Source organism: Cydia splendana, chromosome 10 (assembly GCF_910591565.1).
Source record: "Cydia splendana chromosome 10, ilCydSple1.2, whole genome shotgun sequence".
In the NCBI taxonomy this organism is placed as follows: Eukaryota; Metazoa; Arthropoda; class Insecta; order Lepidoptera; family Tortricidae; genus Cydia; species Cydia splendana.
The window spans coordinates 2,887,584-2,913,986 of record NC_085969.1 but is presented as its reverse complement, the minus strand read 5'-3'; the positions used below and the strand labels follow the sequence as shown (position 1 = coordinate 2,913,986).

General features: G+C 38.3%; 1 protein-coding gene across 3 annotated transcripts in view; it reads right to left on the bottom strand.

Annotated features, from left to right (window-relative positions):
- Positions 1-26,403, bottom strand: part of LOC134794194 (max dimerization protein 1-like) — a 621,339-nt gene that overhangs the window by 139,064 nt on the left and 455,872 nt on the right. For all 3 annotated transcript variants that reach the window (XR_010144641.1, XM_063765935.1, XM_063765934.1), the window contains exon 5: positions 24,368-24,584. Coding sequence is in view for 2 of the 3 variants with exons in the window: in XM_063765935.1 (XP_063622005.1) it covers positions 24,368-24,584 (217 nt within the window). In the remaining variant the exon portion in view is untranslated. The remainder of the gene's footprint in view (positions 1-24,367; positions 24,585-26,403) is intronic.

The following is a 26,403-nucleotide window of genomic DNA, read 5'->3' as shown; positions in this document are numbered from 1 at the left end:
CAATCGCTCCTCACGCTCGGCCGGCTTATTCGAATCGTGAGTGGGAAAGAGCGAGCAAGGAACACTGAACGACTGAGTTACTGAGCGAATTAAATCATCAGTGAGTTGAAGATTGATTGAGTTTAATCAAAAGATATAGTTCATTTAAATCACTCACTCGTGAACGACACATGTCTACTGCCCTCGGTAAATGGCGTGCACCAACTACACCAATTATCAGGACCAAGACTTACAGTCTTTATTGTTTTGTTAGTCTCTAAATACAACTCGAAGAAAGTGTGCTAACGCATTAAATTCTCAAAGTGGGGCGACCGTGGAGAAACACTCCAATAAATACGGCGATAGAACAAAATGGCGAACTGAGAACAATTTCGATACAGGTCCGTGTGGAATTGTCGCATAATGAAACGGAAGTCATTTTCCTACTTCTAATTTATGTTAAATACAATGTATTTATTTAGGTCACTTAGGTATTTTAGTCTGCGCCCGAGAATTGAATTATGAGTATTATGACACAACATTTTTCAAACATTATCAACACCATTTTCTTTTCCCAAAACGCCTTCTTACATATACTCGTAATACACACCTCACCAACTGTGCACCTCTACCTACAATCATTGAAGAATCTTAGTATTATGTTCGAAATTTGAACCTCCTAATTATATCGCAAAAACCGCTTATCTAATATGATCACGTTATGTATGATTTCCCGTGTAATATGCCATTTTGCAACGTGTTTTCATCTATTTTATCACGGTTAACACGCTTTTCCGCTAAAGGCGGATTTTCGTATTCCTTCAGAATCTTCTTAAGCGGTTCATCTTGTAGGTATACAGATTATATATCAGATCGTAAGTCAATGACCTCAAGCCATCGACCCTTCGCTAAATATCCAATTCGCCCTGGAATTGAATCTCGACGCGTCAAATGTCTTATGAGGTCCTAATTTTAGGCAAAATAGGTTTCTGTCCCCCTCGCCGGTAGAAATAGGATGCCGGTTGTAGGGGGACCATAAGATTCAGATTTCAAAAAGGCAGTTATGAGAGGGGTGTGGTTTATTAAATTTTTATGAATTAGCAAGTTAGCTGCTGTGAGGTTATTTTATTTATAACTAGCGACCCGCCCCGGCTTCGCACGGGTAAATCTTAACTAATTATACACTTAAACCTTCCTCTAGAATCACTCTATTGATAGGTGAAAACCGCATGAAAATGCGTTCAGTAGTTTTTGAGTTTATCGTGAATAGACAGACGCGGTAGGGGACTTTGTTTTATAAGTTGTATGTATGTTTTATACATGATAAGTACAGCCAAAGAATTTAATTTCCGTATTCCTTAACCGTTATAATGACTATATAAATATATTACCTATAGCTTAACACTAATGATGTAGCATAAGTAAAATATTTGTATCTTCTTGGGTGTTATTCGATTTTGATGAGGCAACGCTATGTCAAACTCGTTAAAAACGTCAATCAGATATGGCAATAATATTTTTTTAATGATAATCTTCACATATAATTTGGAGAGTGGCTTGTTGACTTTTTATTTGATATTCATTAATAAATGACAATATCTAAAGCGAGTGAAATTCAAGAGAGAAACCTAAACCATTTTTACCCAGTTTAACCGAGACCTATCCTTGATTCGACGGTCGGTTGGTGTCCCTACAACCGGGTAAAATGATAGACCTAGTAATCAATTACCCGGGGCACCCTTAAATGGAAACTTAAAAAGCTGTATCGTACTTGTAACTACATGACATTTACGTCCTTTTTAGATCTGGGTGCCTAGCCAAGATGCCAATCTTTTACGTTTCTGTCGCACTAATATGGAAGAGTGATAGAGAGAGATTACCGTTTCATTCGCTACAGCGCAAACAATTGGCATCTTGGGCACCCTGTCCCTCGATTATAAAGGGATCGAATATCAAAGGAGTTTTAACATTTCGTAATGCGCATGGGACGCGTATCGCAGTCCGATCAAATGGAATCACAATGCCAGGGACGGGAATAACGCCAAGTCATAGTATAGTTATATTTTACACTGCTCTAGGTAGGTATCTACCCAAGGAATTGACTAAAGGAATTAGTTTCCCGATAAGAAACATTATTCAGTAATATTCGAAAAAAAGCTTTGATAAATAATACCCGAACCAATAAGGAATTCGGAGTCCCATGCAAATAACATCTAAAGATTTCAGAGGATTTATTATCTCAATTTATGATTCTATCATCAGATCCTGACACTAGAACCAACAAGCGAGCAGAAAGACTAGGGAGTATTTTCTAAATTAGTGCAGGCGTATTTGAAAAAAAATATCGGGAACAAAATACACAAAAATGAACCGTAATGTTCCCAATATACGCCATTACTGCAACTCGGATCCACGACTGAAATATGCAATTAAGTCTAGTTTTTTGTTTTGTTCTGGGTTCTATATTTAATTTTGAAAAATTTTAGCCTTTAAACTACGAAATTACAATAGTAGTCACACCTGAACAATGATATTCAAATTATTTTTGGACCATATTGGACAATTGGACTATACATATTTGGGTGAGTTTACGGAACGAAGTTTTGAACTCGCTAAAAATGGTAAAAACCTTAAGTTAACAATCCTATCTTTATTAAGAGAGTATGTACTATTGGAACAGAATACTCGCTATTGCCTTTTTATCCCATTAAAACAATTGAGAAGAGAACCACTCTCGTATAATAAGCGCATGATTTCCATACATTTCCCTTTTTTATTTTGCAATAGAATTCTAGGTCTCGTTCTCAATATGCTAATTTGGTAAAATAGAGATTACCAGGCGAATACCGAGTTGGGTTTTTAAAAGAGATCCTAGTTCAAATGAAGTTCGTTTTTTGTTCGCATTACAATTGGATTTGAGAAAGAAGCGAAATAATTGAACGAATAAATGAAACGTTGTTTTTTACATATTAAAATGAGCATAATGTAAATGAATTGAGGCAATCGGTACCCTGTTATGATTAGGTATGGCATTACTTGCCTACTTCTTTTTTTTTGGTATAAAATCTTATAGTAGGTATCTTTTATTATGCGAATAAATAATAAATTAAAAGCATTACCGAGACAGATGCAAAGTCCACAATGCAGGCTTATATGCACCGTACCTAAGTACGAAGTACATAAGTAGGTACCTATTTAACTACATCCACAATAGATTTCGTCAATAGGCAGGCGCCTATACTAAACTTAAAAACAGTTACAAAATTACCTATTTGTTACAAGGTAAAATTAAATAGTCGGTCGGTCGTAGTGCCCAACTTTCCCAAGTAAAATGCCTAAAAGTAATAAAATGTAATTGTATGATAAACTGTCGTTCCCAACTTTAACAACCTAATCATTAACAATTTTGAATGATTCACGGTTAGTTTCACTAGACTTATATTGACCGGGATATGGACCGTGATTACCTTTTGTATTGTTTATATCGGGATTATGTGTGTTATATCGGGAGCTCGAAAACAATACAAAAGGTAATCACGGTTCAATATCCCGGTCAATATAAGTCTAGTGAACCTAATCATTTTTTTTAAATGAAAAATATACTAAAGCTTATTCCAAATCTTAAATGTAGAATACGCCTATGAATCTTCTAATTATAGGTAAGGCGAATAGGCGCGTTAAACGCGAATTTAGGGTGTTAATAAATATCTAATTCTGTCTATATAATTATAATTATAGCCGACTAAAGTCTGGAATCTGGCAACAAAAGCTGAGGTTCGAGGTCGTCTGTCAGATTAAAAACTGGCGGCCTAAAGAGCTTAAAGCCCGGACGTGGCTTATTTAAACAGACTGACAATGGATTAGGCCACAAACACCGCATTTATTTATTCGGTAAAAGGTTCATCACTATCACTGAATTTCTATATTTTATTGGGAATTTAATTGAAAAGTCGGTCAAGTACGTGTTGGACTTCTGGAATGTAGCCAGCCTTATGGGCATCCTTCCGCAGGGGACAGGTCTGGGGGACCTAAGGTAGGTGGGTAAGTTTTATTTATTTATTTATTTTATTAGTTTATTTGTTACGGCACGACAACTTCTTTAAAACCATCATAGAAGACAAGATAGAAGGAAAGAGAGGCAGGGGCAGACCAAGACGTAGCTATATAGACCAAATAAAAGAAAAAGCTGGTGTCGTGTCGTATCAAGAGGTCAAAGCTATGGCTTATGAGAGGGAGAAATGGAAAATACTCCACCGACAAGAGGATACCTCTTAAATTGAAGAAGAAGAAGAATTTATTTAGTTTATACTTAATTTTAATAATAGTTTATAAGTTTTGTTATTGTAACATACTTTTTAAATAATAAATACATATACAGGGTGTGTCTGACCATCGGGCTTTAAATCCAGGGCTCGATTCTACTCGCTAAACTGAGCTACTTTTATTATGGCACCAACCCCGAAAACCCGAAAAATTTTTTCACTTTTTTATACATTTTGGTGATCAGATGTCGACGTTTTCTATGGAACAGCCAAAAAAAAATCCCTGATTTTAGGGTTGGTCCCATAGTGAAAGTAGCTCAGTTTAGCGAGTAAAATCAAGCCCTGGATTTAAAGCCCCATGGTCAGACACAGACTGTATAATATATACTTCTGGCGTGACTTCATAGGATACAAGAAATTAAGGCCGAAAGAATCGTGTTTCTTGATCGTTTAGTCTTTTATATTCTTTTTTCCTGTAAAGCATTTATAACACTTTAAACATTTCTTTTATCTATTTGCTTAAGTTATTCCTGAAATAATTCTCATTGAAAAGTGTATCTTGACACACAGGCCTATTCGAACGCATACTAAAATAAAATCAGACTGACATCTAACTGATGTCATTCGAATATCCAGCATTTCGTTCGTACTTGTCCGTACATGTACCTATTGGGCGTATTGGCTAAATGACATTCTAATGTCAGTGTACGTTCGAATTTTCCTGATAGTCACTGTTTCTCTGACAAGCTTTGCTATGCTAAAAACCATGAACTACAGAATTCGAATTTAAAAATAGTCGAAATTTAAAATACAAGGTGTTAGCCGACAATTATTACGAGTAAGAAGAAACCGGTATTGTAGAAACTTTAAATTGCTAGAATTTAATAAAGCTAATGAAATCCTAAAGTCAAGTTAAAATGTATTTCAGTTGGAAAGTAATATCTTATGTGACCTTATGTCAGTTACGATTTCAACTGGATGCTCTTATTTCTGTTTGTCGAGTAAATAATGTATTGTGTTCTGTGAAGGTTGGAACATGATAGAAACGAGATAAAAGCATTGGAAGGCAAACACTGGGAAACATCAGTGGCCGCGGGATATATCCTGGCTGAAAACTTAGTTTCACTAGCTTAGTTCTACTATTTGTCTCGGTATCTTCACTTTGATGGTCAAGATCTTTTTCTAAGTTATGTCTTTTTATACATTATGAGTAAAATAGTTGTACCGCATGTGTTTTTTAACAAACATACCTAATATCCATGCATATACATATGTATACTTGGTCAAGCAAATCTTGTCAGTAGCAAAAGGCGGCAAATTTGAAAAATCGCGGGTTAGCAACACTGTTTTCGAATTATTCCAAAATCGCGTATCATCTGTGTTTTATCTGTGGAATGTTGATCGTGAATGACAGCCATCTTGTTTGTTTACATTCTGAATCGTTGCTATTGCAAGATAAATTTCTGCTGTCAACATTAAATACCAATATATTAAATAAGATTGTGCATGAACTGAAGCAAAGTCAAGGTGCCTACAATGTACGATCAGGCTCGATGATCGTATATATATAAATAAATATTAAATAAATAAATAAATATTATAGGACATTTTTACACAAATTGACTAAGCCCCACGGTAAGCTCAAGAAGGCTTGTGTTGTGGGTACTCAGACAACGATATATATAATATATAAATACTTAAATACATAGAAAACAACCAAGACTCAGGTACAAATATCAGTATCATCATACAAATAAATGCCCTTACCAGGATTCGAACCCGGGACCATCGGCTTCATAGGCAGGGTCACTACCCACTAGGCCAGACCGGTCGTCAATATAATATAATTGCAATAGCAACATATAATTGTATTTGTAAAATTTGAGGTTATGATAATTACATGTTTTGGTTCGATGTACATTGCTGCTTTTCTTAGCACAATACTGCTCTTTGAGTGTTGCCCTACTTCACTTTGCTGTACATTGCTACTGATATACTTTGCTTGACAGACTATATTTTTAAATCTTTTGCTCGCCGTGTCAAACTGCCGTATCTGTTTGTATCTCAATCGCCGAGCGGCCCGAATCGAACAATGCTATTAAGATGTCACCGCGAGTGATGTGTTTTTTTTTTCAACCAAAACAGGTACTTTTGACACTGCTAGATCAGTATCGTATCACTGTGATATCTTATAAACATTGTTCGTGCAAAATTGCAGGTAGTAAGCCAGAATAAAAAGCATTGGTTCGAATCGGCCCGTAAATCTTCATCGTACTAATCTGTTTTTCGTTTCACAGACGATTCGTTCACATAATTCTTCATTAGACTGTTAGCACAAACACCGCAAAGATATTTTCCCGTTATTAAACAATTAATCACAGCCTATAGCAATGGAAAGAAAATAAAAACTTAATCCGCAGTTAGAAAGCAGCTACATAAATAACCGGGCCCGGTGACGTCACCGACAGGGATGTCCCGGATTTATAGGGGGCAGAGACAAAGAAACGGTAAATTATCGGGATTTATCGGGTACTCGCCCGGGACCAGGTGACGGGACCGATGGCTTTATGAGTAATCGTGTACGGATAGAGCCCGCGTATACGAATAGTTGAGATGGGATTTTACGGCTCTGTCGGTTCAGGTCTAAGGTTCTTCTCTCACTCTCACTGAGCAAGATGGCTGTGCCTGCCCGGGATCGCGGATATCATATGTACTTATTTGAATTTTATTTTTTTGTACTTATGTTTTAATTATAAAGCCTTTATTCTCACAAAATATTACACTAACATTTAGGTTTAGTACATCATACATTATAGGTGATGTACCCATTTTTGGGCCAAGGCTAAAGTTTTAACAAAGATAGAATTCATTAAAAAAAAAAGTAAAAACGACTTCAAAAAGGATGAAATAAAATATTATCTCGTTTTATATGCGCTAGCAACTGAAACGTTTGAAGTCGGTGCCAAGCCAAATGGTTACAATACTGTTATATACTGGGTCTTTCTTTCTTATCAAACTACACCAGACGGTCTAGCATGAGTTGCGTTCTCGCGCGCGACTCCATATATCATGCGCGACTTCAAGTATGGACTCAAGTATGGAGGACGCGCGAGAACGCAACTTAAGGGGCCCACTGATTAACAGTCCGCCGGCCGGTATCGGCCTGTCAGTTGTTCGGAACTGTCAAAAATTTGTTCTAACTGACAGGCCGTTACCGTCCGGCGGACTGTTAATCAGTGGGCCCCTTTATGCTTATGTTATTATATCCAGGTATGAAGGAAAAAATAAGTCATATTAGCTCCAGCTTGCATAACGAATATATTTCATACTTCATCACTGCTATTAATACCTTTATGATTTTAACGTATGTAAATAGCGATTTCAGACGACTGAAAATGATTAATGTTTCCAAAACAATAAAAGCCAATTGATAGCAACGCTTTTATAAATAACGAGGGTAGTTACTTCTGTTTTTGTAAACATCCCTTTATTTGCCATAAAGGAAATCTATGGGCCCGATTCGGATTTTGAAATAGACATCTATTAGACATCACCAAGATACGATAACGATATGTTTAAGATCTAACCTGTCAAATTTGACATTTGCGCGATTCTGGATATACTGTTGAACGATTTCCACAGAATATGACTTAGAGATCCAATTCACATCTAATAGATATCTTACTCTATCTAACGTAAAAGTGACATTGGTTGCCCGAATTGCGCTGCAAAAGAGAACTAGTTGGTATCTAAACTATAACGTATCTAGAATGGATCTAGTACGTGTCGTCTCTTGTGAATATCTTGAAGTTCGAATACGGCAGCATATAAACAAACGTGCGCGCTTAATGGAGTGGAATATTAATCACACCGAGGTGTGAGTTATGTATCACACATCCGTAGAGTTATGGATGTGTGTAACTATGTGTATGTATGTGTGATAATGTGTGGTTATCGACGCTGGTACAGTCGAAGTCAAAGATATGTTTACATTTTTCGCCTTATCACAAAGGAGTAAGGTGCAAAAGTCGTGTCGATTAGTTTTGTCTCGAAGTGATATTTGCTATTACCTTTTTACATACCTATCTTATATTTATTAACTTTATATTCGTGTCCAGAATAGAGAGAATGGGAGTTGTGGCCGTGTATTTCACGAGAATGTCGCGTTATGGTAGTAGTAATAATCTTATTGTACACAACACATGTTCACATATAATTTATAAAAATTGACCAAACAAAAGCAAACTTATCCCTTAATAAGTGTAACATTCCGTTTCTGACCGCAGCTGCACTACTAGTACGAACGCGTCGGTGTTATTGTTGTCGTTGGAAATGGACTGTCACCTTTAGGCTATTTCGATATCGTATAAATCTTAATACATGTATTTACGTGACTTCATGCTTTTTCGTACAACACCCTAATACCTACCTACTGTTCTTTATTATAAAACCTAGATTTGGAAATCACTCGAATATAGTGTATACCTAATACACTCGGGATTTAAAGATGAAAGCATATGACACTTCATTCATTCATACACGTATCTACTCATTTAAATAACCTGCTAAAATCAGATCCTTTCCTTTTGGTTTTAGAAAATCCGATTTCAAGCGATAAATTTTTTTTTATAAAACCGTCATTCATTAAAATATAGAAAAAAGTATGTCAGGTAATTAATCCACGCCATAATTAAAAATAGTAACTCCACTAATCCTAATACATCAACCGCGCTAATCTTTATGTGAACAGTAACCCCCACAGTAAGGGTCTCCCCAAACTAGTCGACGCCGTTTCGGCAAATCGCGTACGGAAAAAGATTTATGTCAACGCAATAAGAGCGAAAAAGCCGTCGACGCGTCGGCAGGCGCCGGCCGATGCGAGCCGAGCCGAACGACGACTTTTTCGCTCTTATTGCGTGGACATAAAGCTTTTTCCTATCGGCTTTTGCCGAATGCGCGTCGATATATCTGGGGAGACCCTAACCCCTGATAAAGCGTCGTGTTCCGTCTTATCAGGTCGGTGGTGAGGGGCTGAGGGGGTGAAGGGGAGAAGTGATAATTACCCAACTATCCGAGTTAAATTAGGTCGGGTCCCGCGTATCGCGACCGGTTGACGGTTGATGCGATCTGCATTGCGATATGGTGTTATGTTAATTGATCGTTGGTTACATGTTAAATAGTCGTTATTTTGCTCAAGTTTATTAATTACTAGCTTTTGCCCGCGACTTCGTCTGCGTGGAATTAGTGACAGCAGCTAAAGTAGGTATAGCGCCTGGATAATGCTAATAGCAATCATTCAATTCGCGCATTGCTTACTTCAATTATTAGGCAATTCATTAACTCTTTCAATTCCACCCCCCTTTGCACTCTCTTCAGGGATGATTTCCGACATAAAAACTATCCTATGTCCTTCCCCGGGACTCAAAGTATATCTATACCAAATTTCAACTAAATCGGTTCAGCGGCTTAAGTGTGAAGAGGTAACAGACAGACTGACACACTTTCGCCTTTATAATATGAAGTATGGATAATTATCCTATTTTAATTCTATAAATATGTTATTTAAAGAGTGCTAGAGCTTTGGCTAGCTAGGTGCCTAAATTGGATATACATGTCCGTACATGTAGGTATTGGCGCGAGTGAGACGCACGGGCACTGACATAATTTAGGTATCATTTTGACGTCACAATGCAAGTTTGATTTGGCCTCAAGTACGGGCGAATGACATAATTTTGACGTCACAATGCAAGTTAGATTTGGCCTCAAGTACGGGCGAATGACATAATTTTGACGTCACAATGCAAGTTAGATTTGGCCTCAAGCACGGGCGAATGACATAATTTTGACGTCACAATGCAAGTTAGATTTGGCCTCAAGTACGGGCGAATGACATAATTTTGACGTCACAATGCAAGTTAGATTTGGCCTCAAGTACGGGCGAATGACATAATTTTGACGTCACAATGCAAGTTAGATTTGGCCTCAAGTACGGGCGAATGACATAATTTTGACGTCACAATGCAAGTTAGATTTGGCCTCAAGTACGGGCGAATGACATAATTTTGACGTCACAATGCAAGTTAGATTTGGCCTCAAGTACGGGCGAATGACATAATTTTGACGTCACAATGCAAGTTAGATTTGGCCTCAAGTACGGGCGAATGACATAATTTTGACGTCACAATGCAAGTTAGATTTGGCCTCAAGTACGGGCGAATGACATAATTTTGATGTCGCAATGTAAGTTTTAATTCCTAGCTTAAAATATTTTTAGAACTTAAATGTTACATTTCTAAATAAATGTGGATATTGTAATTGTTAGGACATTATTACAAAATAAATAAATAAATTAATTAATTTCCTAATCACTTAATTAATCTCCTAATTAGCATCCTGAGCTAATTAGGCTTTCCTTTTCTTCATACGCCGTATAACAAAAGATTATTTAAGTGGCTAAAAATAAGTCTTCTTCCTTGCGTTGTCCCGGCATTTTGCCACGGCTCATGGGAGCCTGGGGTCCGCTTGACAACTAATCCCAACAATTGACGTAGGACACTTGACAACAACTTGTTTTTACGAAAGCGACTGCCATCTGACCTCCCAACCCAGAGGGGAAACTAGGCCTCATTGGGATCAGTCCGGTTTCCTCACGATGTTTTCCTTCACCGAAAAGCAACTGGTAAATATCAAATGACATTTCGTACATAAGTTCCGAAGAACTTATTACGAGCAGGGGTTTGAACCCGCGACCTTCGGATTGAAAGTCGCACGCTCTTACCGCTGGGCCACCACCGACTTAAGTAGTAACGGCGCGATTCGGGAAATGAATTAGAGTTTTACTAGATATAAAATGGTACTTTTAAAGGTACCTTATGGCGGTTGGCGCTTACGCTATTATTCTCTCTAATTCATTTCCCAAATCGCGCCGTAAGTAATCGAATTCTATCTACCTACAATCATATGACTTTATGTCTGTCAAGTAAGCACCCATCCAGTAATGTGCGTGCGTGGGGCAAGGACAATTTCCTCGCAAACCTCGTCAGGGGGCAATTTCCTCATTTACGCGCAATTTGCCCCGTGATGGCATCCCTACCCTACCAACGTGTACAACTGTTTAATACATTTTTGATGGAACGTTTCAAAAATAAACTATAGGTATTATCCAGTTTTTGTGTCTTAAATGACATTTTTCTGTAAGGAGATCGCTGTTTGGCGATAAGTCCGCATGGTGTTACCTACGTCGTTAGATTGCAATTAGTTCACTGTAACTTTTTTATTTTGTAGTGTGCAATATAAACTATTCTATTATTGTGTCTTTGCCCATCACAGAACAATGGTATTCTGGGCTTTAGGAGGCGTGTGCGGAGCCGAAGCCAATTTTAATCCATCGCTTTCACCTAATAGCTTTAACATCATTCGTTTTTCATTTTACGAGTAGACTCCATCAACTCTCTATATAGCCCTTACAGGCTTACACCCGGGCGGGTGCTGCCTCTGCATGCGTCAAAGGGGCCCTGGACTGATTAACAGTCCGCCGGACGGTATCGGCCTGTCAGTTGTTCGGAACTGTTAAAACTTTGTTCTAACTGACAGGCCGATACCGTCCGGCGGACTGGTAATCAGTGGGCCCCTTTACATGGGCTAGGCCAGCATCCGCTAAGTGTACCTACTCTCACCTCACATTTCATCAAAGTGTCAAAAAGTCCTCAACATGTTGCCTTCAGCTCCGCGCCTAGCTTGTGGCTATGGGACAGGGATGTTACGGAGCTCCGGTTCCGTTTCCGTTAAGGCGGAACTTCCGTTTGGTATTACACATCCGTTTCTGTTCCGGTTCCGTTATGTTCGAAACGGAAGTTAAGTATAACGCATGTCAATGCTTCGCGCGGCGGCGGCGTAAAAACATCAAAAACAAACAGGTTCATACCAGTCATTCGCTCATCGCCCCGCTTGCCACGTGCTACGCTAATTTGTTGTTTGTTTGTATACTTTGTTTTATTCGTGTTATTAAAATTAAAATCGTATGTATTCTGTTGTGTACTGACTACTGACTGTGTGTAGTGTGTGTGGTGAATGTTAGTGTGTAAAAAAACGCACAATGAAGCCGAAATCAAGTTCGCCGATTTGGAACTATTTTGATGAAGTTAGTGGGGACCCGGTTAAGTGTAAGCTTTGTCTGAAGGTTTATTCTAGAAAGGGGAAAACGACTACATCGTTAAAAAGTTAGGTTCCGATTCTGGTTCCGGTTCAGTTTTCGGTTCCGTTTCCGTTTTCGGTTCCGTGAAACTAAATTGAAAACATCTGTTTCCGTTTTCGGTTCCGATAAAACCACATCCTGCCACAACCGCATCCACGCCTGCCTAACTTAGTGTAAGGCCTGAGTGGACGCTCGGAGCGGAGCGTTCGGCGGGGCGTGCAGCGTGGCGTCGGGCTCACAAGTGATTTGAGCAGCGTGCACTAAGGCCGCTCCTATACGTTTACATTTGTTTAACATGCACGCCGCACGCCCCGCCTCGCTGCACGCCCAACTCGAGCGTCCATTTAGGCCTTACACTTAGGTTTTATATAATCAAATTATAAAGATTCCAGACGATTCAGTCCAACAAGCCTTTAATCTACAGCATCCTAATCTCGACCTTGAATAACTTCTCAGAGCGCTTTGTATTAATGCAGCTTTATGCCTTCATTAAAGCCTTGTGCATTAAGAGGAAAGTGGACGACCGCTCCATACAAACGGACTCCCATTTTCCTCTCTGGGCATTTACATAATTGGAAATGTTTAACACAGTTTAATGTATATTCAAATTTAGGGCGTTAGAATTTTTATCGATTTTTAATAATTATAAGAGAAACTTTCAAAAATAAGTTCGCATTTTTTCTTCCCTCTTAACTAGTCGAATATTGCTATGATTTATTTGAATACAGTTGGTCCAAAAATATGTTAACAATTTTTTTTCAAATGTTTATTTCTTAAAAAAGAGTTCGCTAAAATTAACAATAAGCCGCAGTAATAATCTTAGTCTACGTATTTTTGGGCCACCTTGGACATTAAATTGTGTAAAAATATTTTCCGTAATGTCAATTTCCATAGAGGAAAATGGGATCCCGTTTGTATGGAGAAGCGGTCGTCTTCTTAAAACAATGATTACGTAATGCCGGGAAGTAATTTCGCTCCGCTTTGATCCCTTGGGGAGTAATCGTAAAATTGCAGAGCTTCGGTTTGGAGTTAACTCTGAAATGTGAGTTCATTGCCTATTCAATTCAATTATTAAGGGATTATTTCACGACTATTTAGTACCATAGTAAGTGTACGACGAGTGTAAGGTCATCCCACATTGATAAAAATATCTAGGAGACCGAGCTTCGCTCGGAAAACATAAAAACTCATGAATGCGCGTTTTCCCAGAGATAAGACCTAGCTAGATCGATTTATCGCCCCCGAAAACCCCCATATAGCAAATTTAATCGAAATCGTTAGAGCCGTTTCCGAGATCCCCGAATGTCACTTACTATACGAGTATATACTCCTTCTGACTACCTTTCAGGGGACTTCGGTCCCCAGGCACAACACCAGCCTCTCTATTACTCCCTCTCTCTTCTTCGTACGCAGTATTGGTGATCAAGGCTCGGAACCGGTTTTTTCTTCATACAAAAAATACCGGTATTATTACGTTCTTTTTTTTTCTTTGGTTTATTATTTAATTTTTAATGGGACAATCTAATAATACGAAGTTGTTATCTAAATACATGATTCAGTCCTACGTAAAGAGCATAAAATAATTAAAAATATCGGGCTATTTCGGGTTTTACAAAACAACCGGTTCCGAGCCCTGTATGGTGACTAGCCTATAGTAGTCTCACTATTCAGTACCAATTTTGTGTAATTTACCCTACACGTATAAAACACATCTAATGGTTATTAAAACACCTCCCATGCACGGTGTTCATTAAAAAAACATCAGTGAAAAGAGACACTACCCATCGTTAATCATTCAAACTAAAAAATGAATTGTAAGACAAAAATTTAGCACATCCAATATTCTCCATTCAAAGTAATTTCAACCATGTGGCTATTGAGTTAAGGTTCATTTTGGGATGGCAGCGGTTGTATTAATTAGGCTTGGCGCACACCCCAGGCAATCGTATTCCGGTATTACGTTAATCGCATGTGTGCAGCTAGCTGACGCGTGACATGCGGTGCATTATACATACCTATGATGTTTAAGTCTGTGAGTATAAGGGTCCCTATACAGGGTGGCCAAAAAATAAGTGCATTCCCGTTGCCAGGGAGGTTTTGGGATTATACTGAGCTACTTTTACTATGGGACCAACCTCGAAATCGCGACAAATTTTGGCTGTGTCATACATTTTGGCTGGTCCATTTTCTATGGGAGGGTAAATTAATTTTTCGCCATTTCGGGGTTGGTCCCATAGTAAAAGTTGCTCAGTATGATCCCAAAACCTCCCTGGCAACGGGAATGCACTTATTTTTTAGCCATCCTGAATAGTTTAAATGCTAGTGCATTGCGGGTTTACGTATAGACTGCTTATATTTAAAATGAAAATGGAAAGCTAGAACTAGGTCATTTGATTTCGATTTCTCAGTAAGTTATTACAAAGGCCGATTCGAACTTGAATTTCGATATCATTAATTATGTCATTTTGTTATAATCTCGCGTTAGTTCGCTCGTACTTGTCCGTACATGTATTGTCACTAGCGAGACGCACAGGCGAATAACTAACATCATTTTGATAACGAAATCTAAGTTCGAATCTGCCTCACGTTCTCACATAAAGCCAATTTAGTCATGAAATTTAGCACCAAATCTCTAACTTTATATATCCATATAATTAAATGCACACTATATAATTCTCAGATTAATTTAACGAGGAAATTTTACTACTCTGCACAAGTGCACATTACTCGCGCTACGGGCTACGTAGCTTCGTAGCGTTGCATTTATTAGTGCTACGAGCGGAATTCGTAGCAGCATTCGTGCTACGACTACGTTTACGTGTCCGCTACGAGCCGTAGCGATCGCATTTAAGAGCCAACGGGAGTGGTCATTTCTCCATACAAACGTACTCCTCGTTTTCCTCCGTGGTTTTTGAAGCTAGAGCAATGATTTTTTCAACACAGATTAATATTGTCAATATCTGTGACGGACCGTTTTGCTTTCTTTGATATTTTTGTTTTTTAAGGCGCTAGAGCCCTTCAAAAATGGCCAAAATGGCCTAATTGACTATGCTGCAATGAGAGGCGTGGCATTCAAAACTGATATCAATTAGCCAAAAAAGCAAAACGGTCCGATACAGATAATTTCATAATCATTTAGATTTCCAAATTTGGTTACGATTGGTTAAGTTTTGGAGGAGGAAACAGAGGAGTACGAAATCTCGATTTTTGAGATTTTTACGCAGGATTTTTCGCCTTGTCCTTATCGCACTACTTTTAGGTGCCGCTTCCGTTAGCGAGACGGGTATATTTACCTAAAATATTTAAAACTCAGCTCCTGTTTCGTCTTAAGCAGAGCTGACGTTGATTATTAACTTGTTTAGCTTTTTTCTTTTTGAATTAATAGTTATTTGTTTTACAAGGGGGCAAAGTTGTTGTTTAACCGCTCGTACTAATATTGATACCCGAGCAAGCGAAAGATTCCAAAATTGAACCACGGGCGTAGCCAGTGGTTCGAAAAATGGAATCTTGAGCGTTGCGAGGGTTTCAAAGCACGAGGATTAAACAAAATTTGCCCTCTAGTGAAACACAAGATATCCCAAGTAGCACAGATTAGCTGTATAGCAGCCGCATAATGAAGTACGAATACGCTTGAAGCTGGAGTATAAAAGCTGCATAAGAGCTGTATAAGCGTCTTTTCAGCTTTTATAACTCTTAAATGGGCACAAATTAGGCAGCCTTAAGTTCACATAGCTACTTAAGAGCGTTGTAGCAGCAATTTAACGGAATTATAAGGGGTAACAGGAGTTATAAGAGGTGTATATTGACTGGGTAAGAGACCACTAGTTACCCTTTATTCAGCTAATATGTCACATGTGCGCCCTAATACCGGGAAAGATTGACGTTGGGCTGAATAAAAGATAATTAATAACATACTTTTACACCTCTGCCTTAAAAATCAGCTATTATATTTAGTATAGTGACGACGAACGCAGAGGTGAACATATTTATATTGAAGCAAAAACGTTAAGCGCAACGACACCATAAGTCATTTTGTTAAAGTGTTTAGTTAAATGTTTGTACATGATCTTTTATATATTAATGCGAGAAAGATGTTTGGGAATGCAAGTTTATTGACATTATATATATACATTATCTAAGAAAATTTCAGTGCGCCACGAAAATAATCAGTATTTATTTAAATTAATGATATAAATAAGCTATGTGTAAAAACTGTTTCAGTGGTTTGGACAGAATTATGTGATAAAAAGTTAATAATACGTTATAGGAAGTACTAAATTAATGATTTAGGTTAAGAACTCGGGCACAAAACCTTATTGTTACCCTTAAAAGTTGGAAAAGCAATTTCAATTTTGTAGGTTATATACAATAAAATGGCGGTCTATGTTAAAAAGCAACGTGAACCGTTAAAATTCTTATATGCAGCATACGACTGTTATATATCTGATAAAGATACTTAAGTGAACCACTATAAAGTCCAAGTCGTTATTTCGATACACTAGTGAACCTCTAAACAGTTATAAGGCATCTTGTGAACGTTTTAACAGCCGCTATGCAGACAGTCCCAATGGTAGTATAATAGGCTGCTTAGCGGTAAACATGTTCAGCGCTCAGCCGTATTATGCGCCACATGTGTTCGATTATACGTCTATTGGTTTTATAATAGTTCACTCGTTCTCCCTTATAATAAGTCAGCGAAATAAAAGCTGCTTTAGCGGTAAACATGTTCAGCGATAAGCTGTATTATGCGCCCCATGTGTTCCATTATACGTCTATTGGCTTCATAATAGTTCATTCGTGCTTCCTCAAAAAGTCAGAATAATAAAAGCTGCTTAGCGGTAAACATGTTCAGCTATAAGCTGTATTATGCGCCCCATGTGTTCCATTTATACGTCTATTGGCTTCATATTAGTTCACTCGTGCTCCCTTAAAAGTCAGCGTAATAAAAGCTGCTTAGCGCTAAACATGTTCAGCGATAAGCTGTATTATGCGCCACGTGAGTTCCATTATACGTCTATTGGCTTCATAATAGTTCATTAGTGCTTCCTTAAAAAGTCAGCGTAATAAAAGCTGCTTAGCGGTAAACACGTTCAGCGATAAGCTGTATTATGCGCCACATGTGTTCCATTATACGTCTATTGGCTTCATATTAGTTCAGTCGTGCTCCCTTAAAAGTCAGTGTAATAAAAGCTGCTTAGCGGTAAACATGTTAAGTGACAAGCTGTATTATGTGCCACATGTGTTCCATTATACGTCTATTAGCTTCATAATAGTTCACTTGTGCTCCCTTAATAAGTCAACGTAATAAAAGTCCACAATTACCTCCTTATACAGAACATGGCGTAATTTTATCCACTAAACAGACCTTATAACGGTTAAAGCATTTGATAACCCTTAAAGCTGTATAGGATCGTAGCAAATATACCTTTATATCACTCTTTGCGTATTAATGGTAGTTTTCAGAGCCGTAATGCAGCTTTTAATCAGCCCTAAGCTATATAAATATCACTGAGATCAATTATACAGCTGTAGGACCACGAGTGTGCTCTTATAAGTGTCTTAATACGCACAGAGCGTTAGATAGAACTAAAAGTGAGTAGTTATAGAGCTATCTGTGCTACTTGGGATGTCAGTGTCAAATATGACGATTCGTCAAACAAAAACGTCACTTTTGACACTGACATATCTACTCAAATGCACTTATTTTTTAGCCGCCGTGTATATTGGCGCGAGCGAAACGCACGTACTATTATAAATAACATCATTCAAATATTATTCTGATGTGCACTACATTTGAATTGGCCTGTAAGTCTAGTTCTAATTTCTTTATCAATTCTAGTGCCAGCCTCATCTAGCCCCGTACGTCATTAGGGGTGATTTACGAGCCTTATCGCGCTCTCGCCCTTATTAATTACCGACCATTGTGAGAGCGAGAAAAATCGACACCTACGAATACGTCTTATTTATACAACAGAGGGTCAGAACCCCTCTGCCGTATTCGAACTTCAAGATATTGACAAGAGACGACACGTACTAGATCCATTCTAGATACGTTATAGTTTAGATATCAACTAGTTCTCTTTAGCAGCTCAATTCGGGCAACCAATGTCACTTTTACGTTAGATAGAGTAAGATATCTATTAGATCTCTAAGTCATATCCGGTGGAAATCGTTCAAGATTATCTCCAGAATCGCGCAAATGTCAAATTTGACAGGTTAGATCTTAAACATATCGTTATCGTATCTTGGTGATGTCTAAAAGATATCTAATAGATGTCTATTTCAAAATCCGAATCGGGCCCCTAGGGGTCATCCATTAATTACATCACACGTTTAGGGGGAGGGAGGGGGTCAAGAAAATGTGACATGTTGTGACATGGGGGAGGGGGGAGTCATAAACTTTGTGACGTCACTTTAACTTCATCAGTAACCGAAAATGTATTTAAATTATTTTATACGCTAATTATCATTGAAATAACAAGGTTTTGAAACGATAATCGTTTTTATTCGTTTAATTATATTTCTTAATCAGTTTGGGGTTGTAAAATTACTAATATTTCTTTTGTCAAAAATATTTTGATAATATAGTAAATAAATATTTGCCGATTTCGTTGAAGAAATGTGACGTCACACCAGGGGGGAGGGGTTTGCCAAATGTGACCAAGTGTGACAAGGAGGGGGGGAGGGGTAAAAAAACCTAGAAATTCGTGTGACGTAATTAATGGATGACCCCCTAGTGTAGATTTCATTCGGTAGAATACAAATAGAAAATATTTATTTGGCGTAAAACATACATTAGGTATACCATCAAGTTAAATAAAGAAACGTACACCAAATAGGATGCCGCTCAGCATAAGCAGTGTCTGTAAGACACTGCGCTGGTTTTAAGGGCACCCACAATTAAAAACTAAAACTAATAAACTTAATCTCATCTTTTCTTATCATAGCTAAGGAGTCGAATTTGAACGTTTAAAAACGCCATATAGGTACAAAAGATTTTTAACAGTTTGGCACTCTAGGGCTCTAAATTGAATAAAATATTCTGCAAGTAAGCTTCAATGCCTCGTTTACACTAGTCCACTACACCACACACACTCTACACTACACACTACACACACACTACACTGTTGATGTGTGCGTTTGCACTAGTGAGTGTCGTGGAATAATCGAGTATCCTGTAGGTTAAATACTACGAGTAAATAGAGCATAGTTTCAGACTAGTTCGGTTTGAGGTCGTCCCCTAATCGGTTTAAACTTAGACAGTACAAATACAAAGCCAAGTTTAGTTACAGATTATAATTTCGTGTTTAATAGCACTAAAGGTTTCTTAAAGGGGCCCACTGATTACCAGTCCGCCGGACGATATCGGCCTGTCAGTTAAACGCAAAAGGTGACAGTTCCGAACAACTCACAGGCCGATATCGTCCGGCGGACTGGGTCCCTTAAGACGGAAGAATAGCTACTGACAATGGGTACTTTTATTTATATTTAGAAGTGGAAAAACATTTTCTCTTTTTGTATGGACGAGTACGTAGTATCCCTCTTAAGGAAACGTCAGATGCCAACCCCAACTGAATTCAGGTTAAATTCTTTTCATTGTTTCTGAGCAAATAGCAAAATAAGTCATTTTATATCTTATTACGAACATTATTAATATTAACATTTCCCAAGCGCCCCAGGCAATTTAAAAAAACTTTCTTACATGTTCCGAGGATGGAACACAATTTTTATTTAATGAGGAGACATTTTGTTTTTTTTTTCTCTATTGGGTTTTCTTCATTCTCGTCGCCCTGTAATAAAACTGCGCCTGGGGCCTTTAATAGCGTCTGTACGTATGATGAAATGACGACGAAAGTCGGCTTGCACCATACAAGCATGTATTAGCTTTAATTTAATAAAAATACAAAGGTATTACAGTATATTATTTATATAAAATGACTACTTAGAACACAAATGAATAAATATCTACTTAATAAAATAATTTGATCTGTACGGTTACCATCAGTTTGTCAGTGACATAAACGCCGTCGAGAACGTAATTTACTTTCTATACGTCCCGTTTGCACTAATATGCGAGTGCGAGCGAGATGTATAGAAAGTAAATTACGTTCTCGACGGCGTTTACGTCAGTGACAAACTGATGGTAACCGTACTGTTCCCTAGACGTAGTTTTTTTAGCATTAAAAAAAGGGTAAACAATCCCTTTAATGTGTCATTTTATTGAATAATGTTTAAAAAATTCTATTATTTATGTAACCAAAAGAATGTAAATGATCATAATTATATGCCATATAATTGTTACATATTAGCTATGCAGCTGCAAGTTATTTTTCGAAAGTGTCACTACACCTCATAAAAAAAAGTCCCCCGCCGCGTCTGTCTGTTTTTATGTTTGCGATAAACTCTAAACGGACGGATTTTCATGCGGTTTTCACCTATTAATAGAGTGATTCTTGAGGAAGGTTTTCGTGTATCATTTGTTAACCCGTGCGAAGCCGAGGCGGGTCGCTAGTTTTTGAATAAAAAGACACGTCAAGATAGCTTACTTTTATTTCTATTGCTAAAAAAACGAAGTACATATATAGTTATGTATTGATCTCTACTTGGTCAAGCACGATCACACGCTGACCTAAATGCATACATGCCGATGGCCAGCGAGGCAGCGTACCGGAAAAGATTTACAGACGAATATCCTAGCTTGATTTATGGACAGTGCCCTGATCACTGTTATTATAAATGAGATAATGGTGTTATGATGTATAGGTATGTATGTGCGGATGTGTTTCTAAGGTGTGCAGTCAACCGAGATTAGAGGGGAAATTGTATCGATCCGTATCAATATTGTATAACTTTCCGAATTACATACTTTCCTTACTTATCACTACACTTTATAAAACAAAGTCCCCCGCCGCGTCTGTCTGTTTGTATTTTCGCGATAAACTCAAAACTACTGAACTTTTCGTGCTGTTTTCACCTATCAATAGAGTGATTCATGAGGAAGGTAAAAGTGTATAATTTGTTAACCGGTGCGAAACCGGGGCGGGTCGCTAGTATACTTTATAGCCTGTTTATAAAGTTGTTAGGTACCTAGAAATGGTATAGGTACTTAAATTTTGTTCCATTTACTTTCTTATTTAAATTGTGGCAGTAAATTTATGGCTTCAAGGGAATAGGTGTGAGAAAAGTTTTTATTTCATTAAACTTTGCACAAAGGGTGGTAAAACTTATCAAGCTCTGGAAACAAATGAACCCAAATAAATGAATGAAATAAGATATACTCGTAAGTATTGCTTATTTAAATTTTAATATCTGGGAGACTGAGTTTTGCTTGGAAAACATTTATAAAAACTCAAAAATGCGCGTTTTCCCAGAGATAAGACATAGTTAGATCGATTTATCGGCCCCGAATATCCCCATATAGAAAATTTTATCGAAATCGTTAGAGCCGTTTCCAAGATCCCCGAAATATATATATAAATAAACAAGATTTGCTCGTTTAAAGTTTAAGTTTAGATATAAGTTTTATTACTAAATATTGACAGTTGTAACAAGGTACTTAGTGGTTTTAATATAATCTGAAATCGCTATCTAAAGGTTATTTGGAAGAGATAGCTTTTTAGCGATAAGACCAGCTGTTGTTTACCTGTTCTTAATTTGCTGTACATATTCCTTGTATCTTTCTGTATTGAGATGTGATAAAGAGTATTTTATGTGGTATTTTTATTGATGATTTGAATGTATCATTTGAATAAAATTCCTATTTACTATACTTAAATTCTTAAGTACAGGAAATTATTGTCAATTTTTGGTAATTATTCATCTTCCTCGCGTTATCCCTGCTTTTTGCTACGGCTCATGGGAGCTAGGGATCCGCGTGGCAACTAATCCCGAGAATTCCGTTCCGAAGTTCCGAAAAACTCATTGTTACGAGCCGAGGTTTGAACCCGCGACCTCCGGATTGAAAGTTGCACGCTCTTACCGCTCCCTAGCGGTAATTATTATCGAAGTATAAATAGTGAAATTATTGTCAAAGCTCATTCTTAATCTGCCAACGTTTTATTCGCAATAAAACAGTAATATATCCTTAATATATTCAAATTTAAACAAGACGCAACCGGCCTTTAACGACCGCCGCGCCACATGAAGCGCCCAATGACTCGCCTAATCTCCCACTATTTACACTATAAACGACCTATTTACATAACGATATACACTAATATCACCCCAATATCGCTGTTATAAAGGCGATTTTTCCAACAATGCCTAAAGGATTTATGACTGCGGCTTGGACAGTTAAATTGGTAAAGTTAATGCATAAATAAGAGGTGACTATATAGGCCGCCCGTTGTGGCCTGTACAAAGCTCTTCGGTTGGAGTTTGCACGTTGTCTAAAGTAACCGTTTTAGTACCTTACTGCATGGAAATAAGGTCTAATAAAGGCTTAAGTAAACTTGACTATTCAATTTCAAGAAGAAAACCCTTGCTAAGGCAGTTTCGATTGTTTTGTCATTATGTAGTGATGGGGAAATAATGAGATACTTTTGCTTACTTAGGTCTTTCATTCTACTTCAAAGGAATTTAGGTCATAGGTCTGTGGAGTTATAGATTATGAAATGTATGAAGGCTAAGCTTAATCAATATATTGTAGCTAATGTTCAAAAGTTTTGACAATAATGGCGGCTTTTGTAAGACCCGATATGTCATAAGATTTGATCCTTAAACACTGTTTATCTAACTATCGGCGCGATTCGGGAAATGAATTAGATATTCACTAGATATGAAATAGTAAATATATTGTGACGTTCCACGGCAAAAGGTACCTTATGGCGGCCGCAATAATATTGGAGCGGCGTTAATAATAGCGTAAGCGACAACCGCCATAAGGTACCTTTTGCCGTGGAACGTCACAATATCTTTACTATCATATCTAGTGAATATCTAATTCATTTCCCGAATCGCGCCGTATCTATGTAACGACTTCTATTGTACGTGAAAGAAGGTAAGCGGAGGCTAGTAACAAATATATAAAAAACATACTCTGGCTTGACAGAGGTACTACAGGTGAAACTTAGTGTTGATATCGATAAAATTTTAAAATTATTTAGATTTATAAGTACCTACTCCTACTTCAAGGATGAGTGGCATTTGTTCATCGATGTCTGTAACACTAGAGTCCATGTTTAATTACTCACTAGCACTGGTACGGTTTTGCCCCTCTGATAAGAACTGCCTTATGAACGTAAATACGGGCTATATCTTGTAGAAATCGCACTGCACCCGACATTCGTCTGCCGGCAATAATGGATAATGTTGTTGAATTTACATAAACGCCGAACGACGTGATTCGCCGCTAACGCCTGATAATCGCCTTCTGAACAGTTTAGCGGTGCTGACAGGGGCATAGTTTTGGTAATGTGCTTATCGCTTTTAGAAAACCGTGTTATTATGTTATTTCAAAATAGTGGTACGCTCTCTTAGATTTTTCACCAGTAGTAAAAGAGTAATCGTAAAAGATACGCTCTGTCCTAGTTTCTAAAGATATTTTGCTGACTTGACCTAGCCTATACAACTTGAAAGGTCCCCAAACCCTCATTTATCCCTAGTTTAAAAATCTAGCTCATAAGTAGCAGATATGACCACGAAGGGCATTCCATCTACATGGTCCCCGATTTAAATGCCATCGTTGTGGTTCCAGGATTGGCTTTCTGCCACGAAAGACGTTAAAGACTTTGTCACACTGTAGCGTTGCGTGAGCTTGGCGTGACGCGCGCGTATTTCGAGCTTGAACGCAGCGCACCGCCGGTGTGCCGCTTCGATTGTTTTGATCGCGAGAAGAAAACGCAGCGCGAGACGGTCGCGATATTATGTACACGAGCAATACGCGAGCGCGGCGCTGGCGTGACGCAATCTAACAAGTCTAAAGATGACTTACCGCTCTCCGAGACACTAGAAGGTGACCGTTCGGCCGTGGACACGCCGGACGAGCTCTCTAGCGACGAGCACGAGTCCGCGCGCGTGTGCGTGAGCGACTCTGAGAGCCGAGCCGAGGGCGAGGCACGCAGCTGCGCGAGCCGCCGCCGCAGGTAGCGCTGCTCGCGCGCGAGCTGCTCTCTGTGTGACGCGTGCCGTTTTTCCCGTTCTTCTAGACTCTGGAACAAGGGAAAATGATACAGTAAAACCTGGATAGTTGAAATCTCAACGGACCGGCAATTTTGTGTCAATTAACCAGGTTTTTCATTTAAGCAGGTCATGCCAATTAACGAGGTTCAAAAAATCGTTGTTTCAACTATAGAGATTCTCATTAATAGAGGTTGCGTTCTGACAAATTTCATTTACAAGCTTACGTTCTCGGTTTCTGGTCTATATACAGTTGATATACAGCTTTTAGATTAATATTTTCTAGATTTATAATGGTGTTTTAGTTGTCCTTCTCGTCTCAGCAAGTATTAACGATCCCGAGACGATCAATCGTGATTGTCAAATAAGTACGTTACATTTATTTACACGTTACTCGGTATAAGATAAATAAAGTCTAAGAAAAAAACGTGCCTCCGAAAATCAAGAAAAACTTATGCTCGAATAGATGGCGTCATGCCTATGGCCTATGTTGTAGATGGCGACACCGTTTGACATTTAACAATTTTAATACATATCAGTTTTAATCCTGTGTCGAAAGATGGCAGTAACTTTACTGTGACTGCAAAATTTACGATGACAATACGCCTCTAATACTAAATTCTTTTTGTATTTAGCTAAGTACATGTAACTATCCCGCGTAACATATCTAGCCAAGTAATAGAAAAGCAAAGGATCTAAGTAAAAGCCCTAAATGACTATTGGCTAGAAGGGGACGGCAGTAACGATATCAGCTAGCCATCTCCATCGTTACGGAGACCACACGTAGCGCATAAAACCCATCGGAGGTCCCTGGACGAGGGCTGTCAGTTCTGTCTATGCCCTATATTGAGTCGAAATTATCTGCCCGATGGGACTAAGCGGGATAGATAACGTGATGGGAATAAGAGCAAGCGAGATCGAAGAAACACGTCTTCACCGATCAGGAGGTCAATTCGAACGTTTTGATATCAATAGCTATGTATCTATAGCTGCGTCCTTCGGTAAGATTTTACAATTTTCTGATTATTGTAGAACAAGTACCTAGCGAAAAACTAATTCCATATATAAGCTTCTAACTCTTATAATAGGTAAATCTGGGAGACCGAGCTTTGCTCGGAAAACATATAAAAACTGAAAAATGCGAGATTTCCCAGAGACGACCTAGCTAGATCGATTTATCGCCCCCGAAAACCCCCCCATGTTTCATCGAAATCGTTAGAGCCGTTTCCGAGATCCCCGAAATATATATATATAAATAAACAAGAATTGCTCGTTTAAAGGTATTATTATTAATATTAGATAGACAGATAGATTAATCGAAAAAAAAAATCAAACAAAGGGGATAGTTGTGTTCAATATATGTACTGATAACTGTGTGAAAATATTTGCTATAATGCAGATATATTGTAGAGAGGAAAATGGGGACTGCGACTGCATGGAAAAGCGCTCATCTTACCACAAAAGTGCCATCTCCACATGCACATATTCTTACCCAAACATTTTCGCTTCTGTAGCATAAAGGCCGCATGCGGTAACCCTGCCGTATGATAGCTCGTGATATATTCCCGTATAAATCTGCCGTCTACTGACCACTGTCTTTTATTTTGCCACAGCTAAAGGTAACATTCGGATTTAGACTGCACCGGCGTTGCTGCTATAATACGGCGACATTGCTGTTGACTGCATTTCTGTTTGTCATAATCATTAAGCGCCACTTACACCATCCCACTGACCCGGGGCTAAGCGGTTAAACCGTTAACCCTGTGTCAAGTTGTACTGGTAACCATGGTAACTCGAGGTTTAATCGGTTAACCTCGGGTTAGTGAATGGTGCCATGCGGATCAATGTTGT